We start from the raw sequence: 14,327 nt of genomic DNA on the forward strand, positions 1-14,327 counted from the left end.
AAAAAAGTAACATGTATCCTATTAAAAACTCCAAGTTAAGAGTGTATGGAAAGGGTCACAGTGAGCTGGGTAGCTAGAGGAAGAGGCAAAAGAAAGAGAAAAAGGAGAAAGGGTTAAATCATTTATATTGTAATTTCATGGATATTATGGAATTAAGCCTCTTTGTAGTCCCTTATTTCCTTGGTCTGGCCTGTTTGTTTCAAGAGACGTCTCAATTTAGTAACAGTTTTTTGGAGGAGAAAGAAAATTTGAAAAGAAAAATAATATATACTTCTTTTAGAATAATGGAGTGTACTCATACCATGGCATATTATTCCCTCTGTAAACAACAGTTTAAACCTTTTTAACATTCTTCTGAATTGCTTTATCCATCATTTATCTTGCATATGACATGATACTTTCATAATGCGTGTCCTGATTTAAACCTTTTTAGGACCTTTGTGATTGAAAATGTAACCTTAAGGCATTTCAAAGAATGCTGGGATATTTTCTACATAGTCCACCCCATACTTCTACTCTCTCTACACACACTGCAATTTAATTATATACCTGAGGTTATACAGCTAATTTTGAAGGTTATAAGGAAGCTTTGAGAGCTTACCACCTGAGCAGTTGTCCTCAGCATAGCATTCATGGGTTATTCACTTTTCCTAGCTTTGAAAACACTGTGATCTATTCTGAAAGACGGGCAAATTCTCCTGCCTTTAACTGCGCTGGTTGGCATCCAACAGACAGTCTTTGTGAAGAACTCAAGGCCAAAAGATTTATTAACTTGCACAGATTTATCTACTTGCATGTGTTTTCTATTCTTGGGTCCTCTGTAAAACATTTAATTATTTTACAAGAGAATCACTTGGTTCATTTCTTGAGTGATGAATATTTGCATCATTTACAGAAAATTAAATCCTCTGGTACTCTCCATTCTCTTCTGCATACACAGTACTTTTTCTGTTCAGTGCTGCCATCACAGTACAGTCCTATTGAGGACAAGTGCAGATTCAAGTTTAAGGAAACTCTACTGCGATATGCAGCACCAATGGAAACAATTCAACTGCAGGAACAAGGATAAACAAATAGCCTAAAATACATACTTGTACAGACTACGGCACATGCACTGAAAATGACAGCTCTGACACAATTTCCCTGTCTGTATGTAGTCAGCTGATTTCTCTCGACATTGATTATTAAGATTTGTTAAAATTGGGAAAGGGAAGGAACATTATGCTTGAGGAATTTGTGAAATTACAGATTTCTAAAATTCAGATTATTTCACAAAGTGGGACCCCCCTTTTTTTTTGACAAGTTTTTTTGGCAAAGTTCCTAGCTTCATTGCTGCTGATCTAATTTTGCATTTCTCATAGCAAATCAGGAAGCAAAGGCCTGGAAACTTTAACTTATTCCAAATTTCACCAAGGTAGCTAGTATTAACCAAAGTTAAAGCAGTGGTTCCCAAATTCCCAGTTTTCCAAACACCCATGATAAAGTTTTCACCAATCTGTCGCAACATGAAAAAAACAAACTAGTGATTTTTTGTGAGTTTGAAAATCTCACTTCAAGGGATTGTCTTATTTTCATGATGAAATACTGATGTATTCACTCTTTTATATGATTCGAAGAGACATTGTTTTTGTTAATTTTTTTTGCTGCCACATCAATATATTAGTAGAACAAAAATTTAGCAGCCCTATGTAGGTTCTTTCAATTAAAAGAATTACTAATACTTTGCTTACAAAAGTCTGAGAATTAACAGGCAGTAGAACTTCTTTTCCTTACGCATTTCTCCCTAGTTACTTCTTGTGGCTTTTTTTTTTTTTTTGGCGGAGAAAAGTCCTCCCTCAAGCATTTTTCTTAGCTACCAAAGGGCACCTCCCTCTTTTTCTCAACTCACAATTATGGAACCATTTTTTATAATATTAAAATAATTGGTTTATAAAAAAAGCAACGAGATGCATTTATGAATAATCAATCTTCTTCTTAATAAGATGAACTACCAGGGAAATTAAAAAACACTATCCTTTTTTTATAATGCTGGCATTTAGTTTTGTGATTCATCATACCTCAATTACATGAAGATTTAGTTCCCTTACTTATTTTAAGGAAATATTTTCTAAAGTAGTATACACGCATGCACTTATATACAACTTACTACCGCTAGTAACAAAGAAGAGAAATGCAAGAAGTAAGGGTAGTTTATTCATAGTTAAACTGCTTCTACCTTTTCTATTACCACGGCACTATCTGCGACTATTCTGGTTCTGCAGCCCTTTATTTTTATGTAAAGACATTTTACAGAGTAGCTAGCAAAATAATAAATCTCCAAAGTCTTTATCCATGTGAAAATAACTCATTTGAGAATGTATTGATTATTATGATTAATAGTAGGGCCCTGGCATTATATAGACTAATGTTAATATTATAATGTTTTGGTATCGCCTTTTGCGATTGTTCAAAGTGGTGTACTAATTAATATATTACATGTCTAGTCATTGCATTGTGCCAACATTGGTGACAATACCACTTTGTCAGGCTGGGAAGATGGAAACACTTTATCAAAGAGAAGAAAAAATTAAAATGAGCTACTACCTCTGGGCTCAAATTAAATTAGCCTCAAAAATTTAGAAATGACAGCTACTTTTGCTGTTTCTCCTGATATAGCATTGTGGGCCTTTACATGTCATACTATATTAATTTAATAAATATTTATTTGGCACCTACTATGTATAATTCATTAGGTGCTCATTCTGATTACCCTAAGATACACAAAGATGAATATCCTTCCATTTGTGCCCTCAAAAAGCTTAGGACAAGAGATGATCCATGTATGAAATTACCTGTAAAAGAAGGATGCAGTGGCATGTGATATTGGAGAGGTAGAGATAAAAATTTGGCAAGATTTCAGAGGAGGGAGGAAGTCGCTGTTTTAATTGAAGAATGAAGCATGTATTCATGAAGAAGACAAAAATAGAACAGAACCTGGAGAAGTGCTTTGGATTTGAACATATGGAACTTGGGCTAGGTTCGTTTCAGAAAGAGAACTACACAAACCAGTAACAAGAGAGGAAAATTCTGGTGTATCTGTTGCAAAAGGGATTCTGGCTAGAGTTACAGGATCCATGAAGGGAAGTAGTAAGTAGAAACTTATGCTGGGTCACAGTACAAAGGTTGTGTTATGTTCAAGACCAAAGATTTTGGGCTTTGGTCTACAGGGATGAGGGAACTCCTGAGGTTTTGTAAACATAGGAATAACCTGGTCATAGGGTGTATCAAGACAACTGAACAGGAGGCTCAGCATATGCTGTATTGAAGAGGGCAATAACCAGCAGTTCAGAGAGTGGCTGAGAACCAGAAACATTGGTGTAGCCCTTGAGATGCATGGAGAAAAAGAACTGTCATTGTGGCCATGGGAATGGCCATGGGATGATCAACAGGAGAGATGCCAGGATGCAATATGGAATGAGTGTTTGACAATGAATTGAACATGAGGAGAAAAGAGGTGGAGGGGAGTCAAAGGCTTTGACGTCGTAAGAAGAAAGAGTAGGTTTGATTGATAAAGAGTCATGTTTGAGCCTCATTGAATTCAAAGTGCTGGCAGGCATCAACAAATAAATATACCAATAAAAATTACCAATGCATATCAGAAATTAAGATAAAAATGAAGCCAGAGCTAGAATTTTACTTATTTGGGAATAATCTCAATAGATATAATAGTTGAAGTATCTTTGTTTTGAGAGTTCACCAGTGGGCATGAGAAATGTACTATCAAGAAGAGAGAAGGGCCTGGACTAGATCCGGGGAGAATATCAGCACTTAGAATGTAGAACAAGGAAAGCACTCCCTCCAACCCCCACCCAGCCAAAACCTAGAAACTAAATATAATTACCCAATACTCAGGAGTAGATAGAGGCAACAGAGGTGGAGAAAGAAGCTAGCAACCAGCAACCAGCAGCAGGGAGGCTAGAGCAGGCTAGCAGGAGTAATTTTGCTTGCAAGCGGGACGTCTTGCTTCAAGAGGAAGAAAGATCACTTAACTGTGGATAGACACGTGTGTTTCTAGAGCAGAGTTCTTTCAACTTGCTGAAAGAGTTCCCTGACATGGCCTGCTCCCACAATTCACAGCCATGTGGTCCAAATTTCTTGGCAGAATGTGTCATCAGTGGCCTGCTGCCCACTGCCCTGGCAGAGCCCTCTCCCACAAACATAATGGGAGCTCTTTCCAGGAGTTTAGAAGCCCAAAGATGCATCATGGTTTTGACGTCTCATTTTCCCTAGTAAGAAAAACCTGCAGAGCTGCAAGTCGATCTAACACTGCTTTTTTCTCTGTCTGACTATCCGCTGTTAACCAGAGGTTCTTTACCTGAGGTCAGTGAATATTCTAGCCAGTGGATATAATTTTCTGTTATCCATGTGCATGTATTTTCCTGAAGGGATGATTTATTCTTCTCCTCATTCTTAAAAAGATCTATTTTCTTAAAGAGCCACTGTAATACTAATTGTAAACTCTTGCAAAATGATGTGAGTTCCTTGAGGACAAGAGCCTATCCGTATAAATTTTGATATCTTCATGGAACCTCTGTCAGTCTTGGCTGAATGAATGGCTAATGTTGCCACATTAGATGGGCAACGGAGATGATTGTGTTAGCCTGTTCTCACACCGCTATGACGAAATACCTGAGACTGGATAATTTAGGAAGGAAAGAGGTTTAATTGACTCACAGTTCCACATTGCTGAGGGGGCCTCAGAAAACGTGGAAGGCAAAGGAGAAGCAGGCACCTTCTTCGCAGGGCAGGAGGACAGAGAGAGTGCAAGCAGGAGAAATCACAGGGGCTTATAAAACCATCAGATCTTGTGAAACTCACTATTACCAGAAGAGCATGGGGGAACCTGCCCTTATGACCCAATTTCCTCCACCCGGTCTCTCTCTTGACCAGATTGGGGATTACAGGGAATACAATTCAAGATGAGATTTTGGGTGGGTACATAGCCAAACCATATCAAAGATAAAATACTGATTTTGGCTCGATAGCCTGTTGTTTAACTTAGAAAGTATAGATACCTAGATAACCTGCCTTTCCAGTCCTTGGATAAGTGGGATAAGGTATAAGACTTGGAGAGGACAAGCCGGGCAGGGTGGCTCACACCTCTAATCCCAGCACTTTGGGAGGCCAAGGCGGGTGGATTGCTTGAGGTCAGGAGTTCGAGACCAACCCGGCCAACATGGTGAAACCCTGTCTCTACTAAAAATACAAAAATTAGCTGGGCATGTTGACACACACCTATAATCCCAGCTACTCAGGAGGCTGAGGCAGGAGAATCTCTTGACCCCAGGAGGCATAAGTTGCCATGAGCCAAGATTGTGTCATTGCACTCCAGCCTGGGCAACAAGAACAAAACTAATCAAAAAAAAAAAAAAAAAAAAGACTTGGAGAAGATAAAATAGGATATGCCTGTCTGTAAAGGACACTTACCATGAATGAGCTTGCACAGGCAGAAGTTCTCTGGGTAAATCAGTGAGTGGGTGGCCAGTGAATGTGCTGCCTAGGACATTACTGAGTGTTAAAGTAGAATTTTTAAACACTGTGCACTCTGGCTACACAAAATTTATTAAAAATATTTTTCTTCTTTCTTCAGTAATAAATTAACATTCACTTACTGTAACTTTTTTACTTTATAAAGTTTTAAATGTTTAAAAAACTTTTTGAGTGTTTTGTACTGCCACCGGGTCCAGCTCCAGTAGTGTACAGCAATGTCCTAGGTGTCACCTTCACTTACCTCTCACTTACTCACTTACCCAAGGAACTTCAACCCTTGCAAGCTGCATTCAGTAAGTGTGTAAGTGTGTAACGACGCTTAGCTTAAAGCACAGACACATCGTACAGCTGTACAAAAGCATTTTCTTTATATCCTTATTCTATAAGCTTTTTTCTAATTTTCTACTTTGTATTTTTATATTTTTACTTTTTAAACTTTTTAAAAGCTAAAACACAAATACATACATTTGCCCAGGCCTACACATGATCAGGATAATCAATATCACTGCCTTCCCCCTCTGTATCTTATCCCACTCGATGGTCTTCAGAGGCAATAACACCCACCGAGCTGTCATCTCCTGTGATAACAATGCCTTCTTCTGGAATACCTCCTGAAGGACCAACCTGAGGCTGTTTAATAGTTAGCTTTTTTTCTTAATGATAAGAAGTATGGTATAGTAAATACATAAACCAGTAACACAGTCATTTAGTATCAGGTATTGTGTATTGTATGTAATCGTGCTATACTTTTATACAATTTGCAGTGCAGTAGGTTTGTTTAAACTGTCGCATGCATCACCACAGGTAAAGCCTCTGCCTTTTCCTGGATTTCTCTGGAGTACAAAAGGAAGTAAGAATGCCAGAGCAGTGGCAGCCTCCCAGAGGTGGCTGAAATCTGTAGACTGGCAGGGCTGCTGTGCTCTTGGCACCTGGCTTTATCCCAAGGCTGCATGAGTGACAGAGCCTGCCCTGCAGCAGTGCACTCCATCTCCCATTAGCAGTCATCCCATTAGCAGTGGAGGTGGTGAGAGTCCATATTTACAAAGAGGCTGAGACTTACTTTCCTAAACAAGCAATAACTATTTATTTACTTGAATACAAATGCAGGAAGGTGAAGGGGTGAGGGCAGAGGACTTTGGAACTTTTCAGACAAAAAAACCTGATGCTACTAACATTAAAATGTGAAGGACTTACAAAGTCAGTAGGGAGTTTTCTGAAATTGGAGTTACAAATTAATGTTTCAGGACTGATTAGGATCTTCTGATTCATAAGCCTGTTGGAATCACTCTGCTCTTCAGTTAAGAGTGTATGTACTCTGTTAATTGAGTAATGTAGACTATTAATGCTCACCCATAATTAAAATATGATTTTCCAAATGTATTTGCTCAATATTACTTTACATGTTGTTTTAGTAATGTTTTTAAATGATCATGAACAAGTAAGTTACTTAACTGTGTGAATAAACAGTTTCATTTTCCAAATGTCTGCAGTGACAAAATTGGAGAATACAAAGGAAATTGGAAATCCTGTCCCCTAGTGTATTTAAGTCAGGCTGTTTGTGGGAAGACAGGGCTTCTGAAATACTGGCATGCAAAGAAGCAGAGATATTATTCAGAGATTCTGGGCACTGATGGTGCTTTTTTTCTTCAAAAGAAAATGTGGCCTTGGTGCCCTTTAATTTGGTTCAAGAACCTGATGAGCCTGATAATTAGAAATATTAATTTAAATAGAAATGCCAGTTTGTTTGGTGTTTGCTGAAATGGTAACATAAGCCTGAATATAAATGCACTGTGTTATAGCAAGAATTCAGCTTCATTCTCCACTTTGGTAGGGAGCTCCTCCCTGCCCAAAGATTGTCACTGGGAGAACAGCAGCCTCATAAGAACCATTATGTAAGGAACAATCACACAGGATGTTCTGAGTGTGCTCCTTCTCTGGGTTGCCACTTCCTGTGGGCTCTGCCACCTGGAATGAATAAACTGGGATTTGAGGAAGGTATATGTCTGATCTCTGCTCACCAGTTGGTAACCCAGCTGCAATATGCATTTATTATATAAATGGGTAAAGTGACATTTTCAAATGCTTAGCTGTGCTAGTTCATCTTAAGCCCTGTAAATACCTTTTGGTTTTCATTGTAGTTGTCCTAGACCTATGTAGTTTGATGGAAGCTAGAGTAAGTCCATTCAAAGTCATGATCAAACTATATTTGGCGAGGCTGTGAAAAACTGATAAACTAGCTTCACCAAACGTGACTTGGGGTTACTTGTTGTATAAGTAACTCTATATACTCTTAACCCCGTGAAGGTAGGGACCATGGCTATCATGTTTCTGGGAGAATCCTCAGAACTTAGCAGTGTTATTTGTTCATTTGACTATTAATGGAGTTTTAAAAATAGCACCTTCCAACATATCCTTTCATGAGATATGTTTCTTTTGTTACAGAGATAACTAATAATTAATATGTAAATGATTGCTTTTTAGGCTTGTAACTATTACAATATGGCTTTCCTTGGACTCTTCTCTCTGCTGTTGCTGCAAAGTATGGCTGTAGGGGCCACTCTCCCGGATGAAGCCATTGCTGACTTGTCAGTGAATATGTATAATCGTCTTAGAGCCACTGGTGAAGATGAAAATATTCTCTTCTCTCCATTGAGTATTGCTCTTGCAATGGGAATGATGGAACTTGGGGCCCAAGGGTCTACCCAGAAAGAAATCCGGCACTCAATGGGATATGACAGCCTGAAAAATGGTAAGTGTGATCAGGTTTGATTTCTCAAGGCTTTTGAATTTGACTTTGACTCAGTTATGTTGTCTTCTTATTCCATATGCAGCAATATTTACACAGGGTAAAAGATAATCTCATTGAAATGGTATGGCTAGAAGGATTAGGAAACCCAAGAAATGTGTTAATTCCTGGCTCTATTTCTGGCCGAGTGAATCTAAGGAAATTACTTCTTTTAAAAATTATTATGATTTACACCAATTCATTGTAATTCTAAAAAGCGAACATTATTCTGGAGTTTTCAGTCTAGAGGGAAAGGCACATATTTATCACACAAATAAATGAAAAATTACAAATCCGATGAGTACTACAAAGAAAGAGCATGGTTCGCTAAGAATATCAGAAAGTTTTGCTTAAAATCAACTGTATCTTCCTTGTTTAAATAGCATCCAAGAATTTTTTTGACGTGCTGTCTTATTATAGCAATTCTGTGTAGTGGGGGAAATTTCTAGCCAAATGATATTTTGTAATCACTTTGACATAATGTTTGATTTCTATTTAAATGCTTTAATATACATGTGAATTCTCTCATTTAAAAATTAAAATAATTTCTAATGGCTTTTCTAGTTTTAAAATTAAAAGGTCTACTGAGTAAAAAGGATGATCTTGATTTTTTAACTAGATCCTTTTTTCTAATAAAGTAAAAGAAGTCTAATCAAAATAACCTAGTAGTTTGAAATAAAGCAATTGAAACAATCTCTATAAATTGTACCAAAATAACAACAAAATAAAAAATAATATCAGTCCATGATATTAACTTGCAAAAAGTTAATTTGAACATCTAGAAATAGTATAAGTATTGGACCATATCAATGTGGGGGAAAAGCCTGGCACTTTTCCCTGGGTGCCTGTTCCGTTAACCTCCCTTGCTGTATTTTAATGCTCCTCCACTTTTCTTGACCTTTTACCAGTTTGTTCTGCAAATATGCTTGTCCTTTCTCATCTTGCAGGTGAAGAATTTTCTGTCTTAAAGGAGTTTTCTAACATGGTAACCACTAAAGAGAGCCAGTATGTGATGAAAATTGCCAATTCCCTCTTTGTGCAAAATGGATTTCATGTCAATGAGGAGTTTTTGCAAATGCTGAAAAAATATTTTAATGCAGAAGTAAATCATGTGGACTTCAGTCAAAATGTAGCTGTGGCCAACCACATCAATAAGTGGGTGGAGAATAACACAAATAGTACGTCACCTGGTTCCTTTCTTCCTCTAATAGCTTAGTTTTAACTGTCTTTAACTTCTGAAAGTATTTGCCCCCTTGATTCTTTTGCATTTTGAGTGTTAGAGAGCATTTGGTTGGGTATCTAATAATTATTTTGTATAGATTATGGTCTATTTGAGAAACATTGTTATGAATGAATGTTTGAGAATAAAGTTAAATCTTTTGGCATGTATAGAATATGGGAGTGAGAATCTGAAGTCTGTACTCTCTGACTGATGGGTTTCCTCTGTAAACCTAACCACTTTATGGAGTTTTGCTTGTCCTATTTAATAAATTAGTTACTGGATAGAATGCCAGTTGGCTCTTAACATTGTGATTAAAATAGAGTAAGAAAGAGTTAAAAATCAGAGTTTATAGATGTTTGTTGGCTTTTGAATCAAAGACCTTCATTGGCAATTAAAAAAAAAGTATATGATTAATTTTCAAAAGAGCAGCTTATTTCAAGTCCCCCCAAATGGAGAGGAATTCGAATGAGATGCATTCATTCTAATTTCATTGCTATTTTATGTTTCTAAAATGTATTTAGGGTTCCCAAATGTTTCATATTTTAGCATTTTATTTTCCAATTTTACTAGCAAAATATTGAAATCATAGTATGAAAACTGAGACTAAATTAAAAGTAAATTTTTTAAGCTGTTCATTAAATGAAGCTTATTTGCAAATCTACCCAAATAATGTTAATCTTGAACTTTACATAGGAACAACAACAAAAGTAATCCTGAGCAGATACTCAATATTCCATAATCTCCAAGATGCAGGCACCTTTTATCTTAAGAAGTGCTATAATTAATCAAATGAGAGAATACAGAGCAAATTTTCATCTTATGTTTTTATCTGTGAGATTAAAATGTATGATAAAAGAAACTTAAATTTAGGCTTTTAATATTCAAAGAATAAATTAAGGGTGATAATCCATATGAAGTAGCTTCAATTATTACAACCTATTTGTTTTCAAACTCCTTTAGACACTTGTAGCAAACAGCAAAGATCCAATATCTTTTCAAATAGATTTGGAAAGGAATATTTCAGATGATAAACACCAACGCATGATGTAAACTGGCTTTCATGTATCTGTTTTCACCTACCCAAAAGCAGATGATATATTGGCAGAATGATGTCCAGTATATACAGGGAAGAATTTGAAATCAATAACATTTAATCGTGTACATTGCTCAAGAATAAACTTAGGGCTGGGCATGGTAGCTCAACGCCTGTAATCCCAGCACTCTGGGAGGCTAAGGTGGGCAGGATCACTTGAGGCTGGGAGTTCCTGACCAGCCTGCCTGACATGGTGAGACATGGTCTCTTCTGAAAATACAAAAATTAGCCAAGTGTGGTAGTGCACACCTGTAATCACAGCTATTCAGGAGGCTGAGGCATGAAAATCACTTGAACCCAGGAGGCAGAGTTTGCAGTGAGCAGAGAACGTACCACTGCACTCCAGCCTGGGTAACAAGAGCAAAAACTCCGTCTCAAAAAAAAAAGAAAGAATAAATTTAGAAGCATTTATTGAGTGCTTACTCTGTGTTAAGAATTTTACATGCATCATTGCAACTAGAAAGAGATTAAGTCTAAGCTTACATTGTGTGTGGTTCTGTAGTTTGTGTATCAAGATGCTACTAGTATTATTTCAGGTAATGTGGGTTTTTTGAATGCCCTTAATTGCTGTGTGTGTGTGTGTGTGTGTGTGTGTGTGTGTGTGTAACTCTTTTCCCTTTGAAAGTAAGATACCTTTTATTTTCATTGTAAATTTGGTGTACAGTTTCTGTAGACCACTCTATCAGATGGTGGTTTGAAAATCTTGTGGTTACCTTTCATCTTCCGGTTTAACATGAATTGTTATCTGTTCATTTTTTCCAAAATAGATCTGTTGAAAGATTTGGTATCCCCAAGGGATTTTGATGCTGCCACTCATCTGGCCCTCATCAGTGCTGTCTATTTCAAGGGGAACTGGAAGTCACAGTTTAGGCCTGAAAATACTAGAACCTTTTCTTTCACTAAAGATGATGAAAGTGAAGTCCAAATTCCGATGATGTATCAACAAGGAGAATTTTATTATGGTAAGACATTTTTTTCTTTTATTTTTCTCTTCTTGTAGTATATCAACACATTGCTAAGAAACACATGAAGTAATTATTCATTACTCAAACTCCTTGTCAATTTAGTTTGGGCTACAATTCAGTTTCCTTGGCTCCATTTTAAAAACCCTCTAATTAGCTTCTGAGTTAATATTATATTCATTGATGGGTTCCAATGTGTTTTCAAATTTATAAGTTCATCACACCTGTAGAGTTGCTTTATTCATCTGAAAATACCTGACATAGTGTGAGGATGTTCTCATTTACTCCAAAAAGTCATTTGCTTTAGGATGGGTCTTCGTGAACCATATGCTCCACCAAGCACTTGATTTGGGCTCTGTACCACTTTTTAAATTACAAACATTCTTCTCATACAAGAACTTAAAAAAATAATTTTAGACTTGTATATGTATGGCCAAACATAATTGTTTGTTTATAGTTTAATTTATTGAGAGCCTATAATTTTTAATATAATTCAATATCCTTGGCATAATTTTCTAAGATGTTTTATTGGACTTTTCAGAAGTTTAGGGTATTAGTCCTTTTTATCCACTACATTGACTTGTAATAATTTGTTAGTCAAAATCAGAAAGGTAATTTTTAGCCAAGTATATGTTATAACTAGTAGTTTTATTCTATTTAAAAGCATATTACAGGACAGATGCGATGGCTCATGCCTGTAATCCCAGTACTTTGGAGATGGAGGCAGGAGGATTGCTCGAAGGCAGGATTAAATCTAGCTTGGGCAACACAACAAGACCCTGTCACTACAAAAAATACATATATTTTAATTAGCTAGGCATGATGGTACACACCTATAGTCCTATCTACTCGGGAGGCTGAGGGAGGAAGATCGCTTGAGCCCAGGAGTTCGAGGCTGCAATGAGCTATGATCCTGCTACTGCACTCCAGCCTAGGTGGCAGAGCAAGACTCTGTCTCTACAACTATATATATAGGTTGTATATGTAGATAAAACTATATATACTATATATATAAAGAGTTCATTTTGACAATATATATATGTGTGTGTTAATTTGGCTAATTTGGCTAAATTCATAGAGAACAAAGCCAATCACCTCATTTACCTAATTACCTAATTTGGATATATCAATTTTCATAAATATAACAGCTAAATATTATACAATCTTTGATTTCATTTTGACTCTGCAAACTTTGCTTTAAAACTTGTAGTTTTTATGATAATAAAGTGCCAGGTATTAAATGGTCAAATTTTCCCTTCTTAAAAATCAGGTGAATATTGAGCAATGTGCTTTACATCCAGCTTAGAGCCAGGGCTTTATTTTTCTAACCAGGACTTTTCGTTGTTTCTAATGCTACACTTTAGCTGTAGTGAATAATCTCATTTAAAAACAAAAAGCAAGCTTTGAATGCATGTTATTACAGATGTGAAATAATTCTGTGGATTCTAAAATAAAATAAATTATACAGGGCTATGAATTCATTTGAATTTTAGGATCTATGTTCAAATAAACCTGCTTTTTATCAGATGCCTTAATTTCTTTATATTCTATATACGATTTGGTAGGAAACATATATAACAGATTTAAACCTTTTTATTTTTCTTTTTTCTTTTTTTTTATTTTATTTCAATAGTTTTGGGTGAACATGCAGTTTTCAGTTACATAGAAAAATTCTTTAGTGGTGATTTCTGAGATTTTGGTGCACTTGTACCTGAGCAGTGTACACTGTACCAAATAATGTGATCTTTCATCCCTCACTCCCCAGCCTTTTTTTTAAAAGCTTTGGTATGAGTCTTTTATGGCCTTTTGTTCCTTTTTAGGGGAATTTAGTGATGGCTCCAATGAAGCTGGTGGTATCTACCAAGTCCTAGAAATACCATATGAAGGAGATGAAATAAGCATGATGCTGGTGCTGTCCAGACAGGAAGTTCCTCTTGCTACTCTGGAGCCATTAGTCAAAGCACAGCTGATTGAAGAATGGGCAAACTCTGTGAAGAAGCAAAAAGTAGAAGTGTACTTGCCCAGGTGAGCGGCTCCTGTGTCACCCCTCCCACAGCATGGACAATGGGCTATCGATGAAAATCTGACCCAGACAACTCTTGGAACTGCTTTCAAATTGTAATTCTTGTACTACTTTCCTCTTGTTCTTGTTCTTCTTCTCTTCCTTCTCCTTCTCTTTCTCCTTCTTCTTTGATTTTCTCTTTTTAGTATTCTTTCAGATTCATTTCTTTCATACTCATGTGGTCCTTCCTATAGACACATGCTCACATATTGGTTCATTCAGTGCTATTCATCAAGACCTAGCCTCAAATATAATTCAATGTTCTTGTCTTTGTCTTAGAAAATTTATCTATCTTTTTACTCTGAATATCATTTGCATTGACAGTCTTCTGTATTTCATTAATACTTAATCATTAAGGATGACTTAATCCTTAAGGATGATTATAACTGAAGAAGAAACCATCTCTGACATTGCTAGAAGACCTGCAAACAAGTCACTGTGTTAGGTGCTGAGATGCAACCATAAATTAGCAGGAAGATGCAACTCTGCTCAAAATTCTCCCTGTGGCTGAAAGAATAAGATGTACACAATGCCTTTAATGTCCTGAAAGCCATCTCCTTCTTAACCCCAACTCTGGTAACTTGCCACCTCAAGCATGTTGTAGTGGGTTCTGTCCATGTACTTGTGGTTATGCCACATACATCATGCTATTTTCATGTCTCTGAGTCTCTATT

The 14,327-nt window shown here is 36.6% G+C and overlaps 1 protein-coding gene across 4 annotated transcripts in view; it reads left to right on the forward strand.

Annotated features, from left to right (window-relative positions):
- Positions 1-14,327, forward strand: part of SERPINI1 (serpin family I member 1) — an 81,067-nt gene that overhangs the window by 43,934 nt on the left and 22,806 nt on the right. For all 4 annotated transcript variants that reach the window (XM_017503284.2, XM_017503283.2, XM_017503285.2 and 1 more), the window contains exons 2-5: positions 8,011-8,278; positions 9,262-9,492; positions 11,397-11,591; positions 13,412-13,616. In XM_017503284.2, the coding sequence (XP_017358773.1) occupies positions 8,029-8,278; positions 9,262-9,492; positions 11,397-11,591; positions 13,412-13,616 (881 nt within the window). In that variant the 5' untranslated portion in view covers positions 8,011-8,028. The remainder of the gene's footprint in view (positions 1-8,010; positions 8,279-9,261; positions 9,493-11,396; positions 11,592-13,411; positions 13,617-14,327) is intronic.

This window comes from Cebus imitator, unplaced genomic scaffold, assembly GCF_001604975.1.
Source record: "Cebus imitator isolate Cc_AM_T3 unplaced genomic scaffold, Cebus_imitator-1.0 Scaffold308, whole genome shotgun sequence".
NCBI classification, from domain to species: Eukaryota; Metazoa; Chordata; class Mammalia; order Primates; family Cebidae; genus Cebus; species Cebus imitator.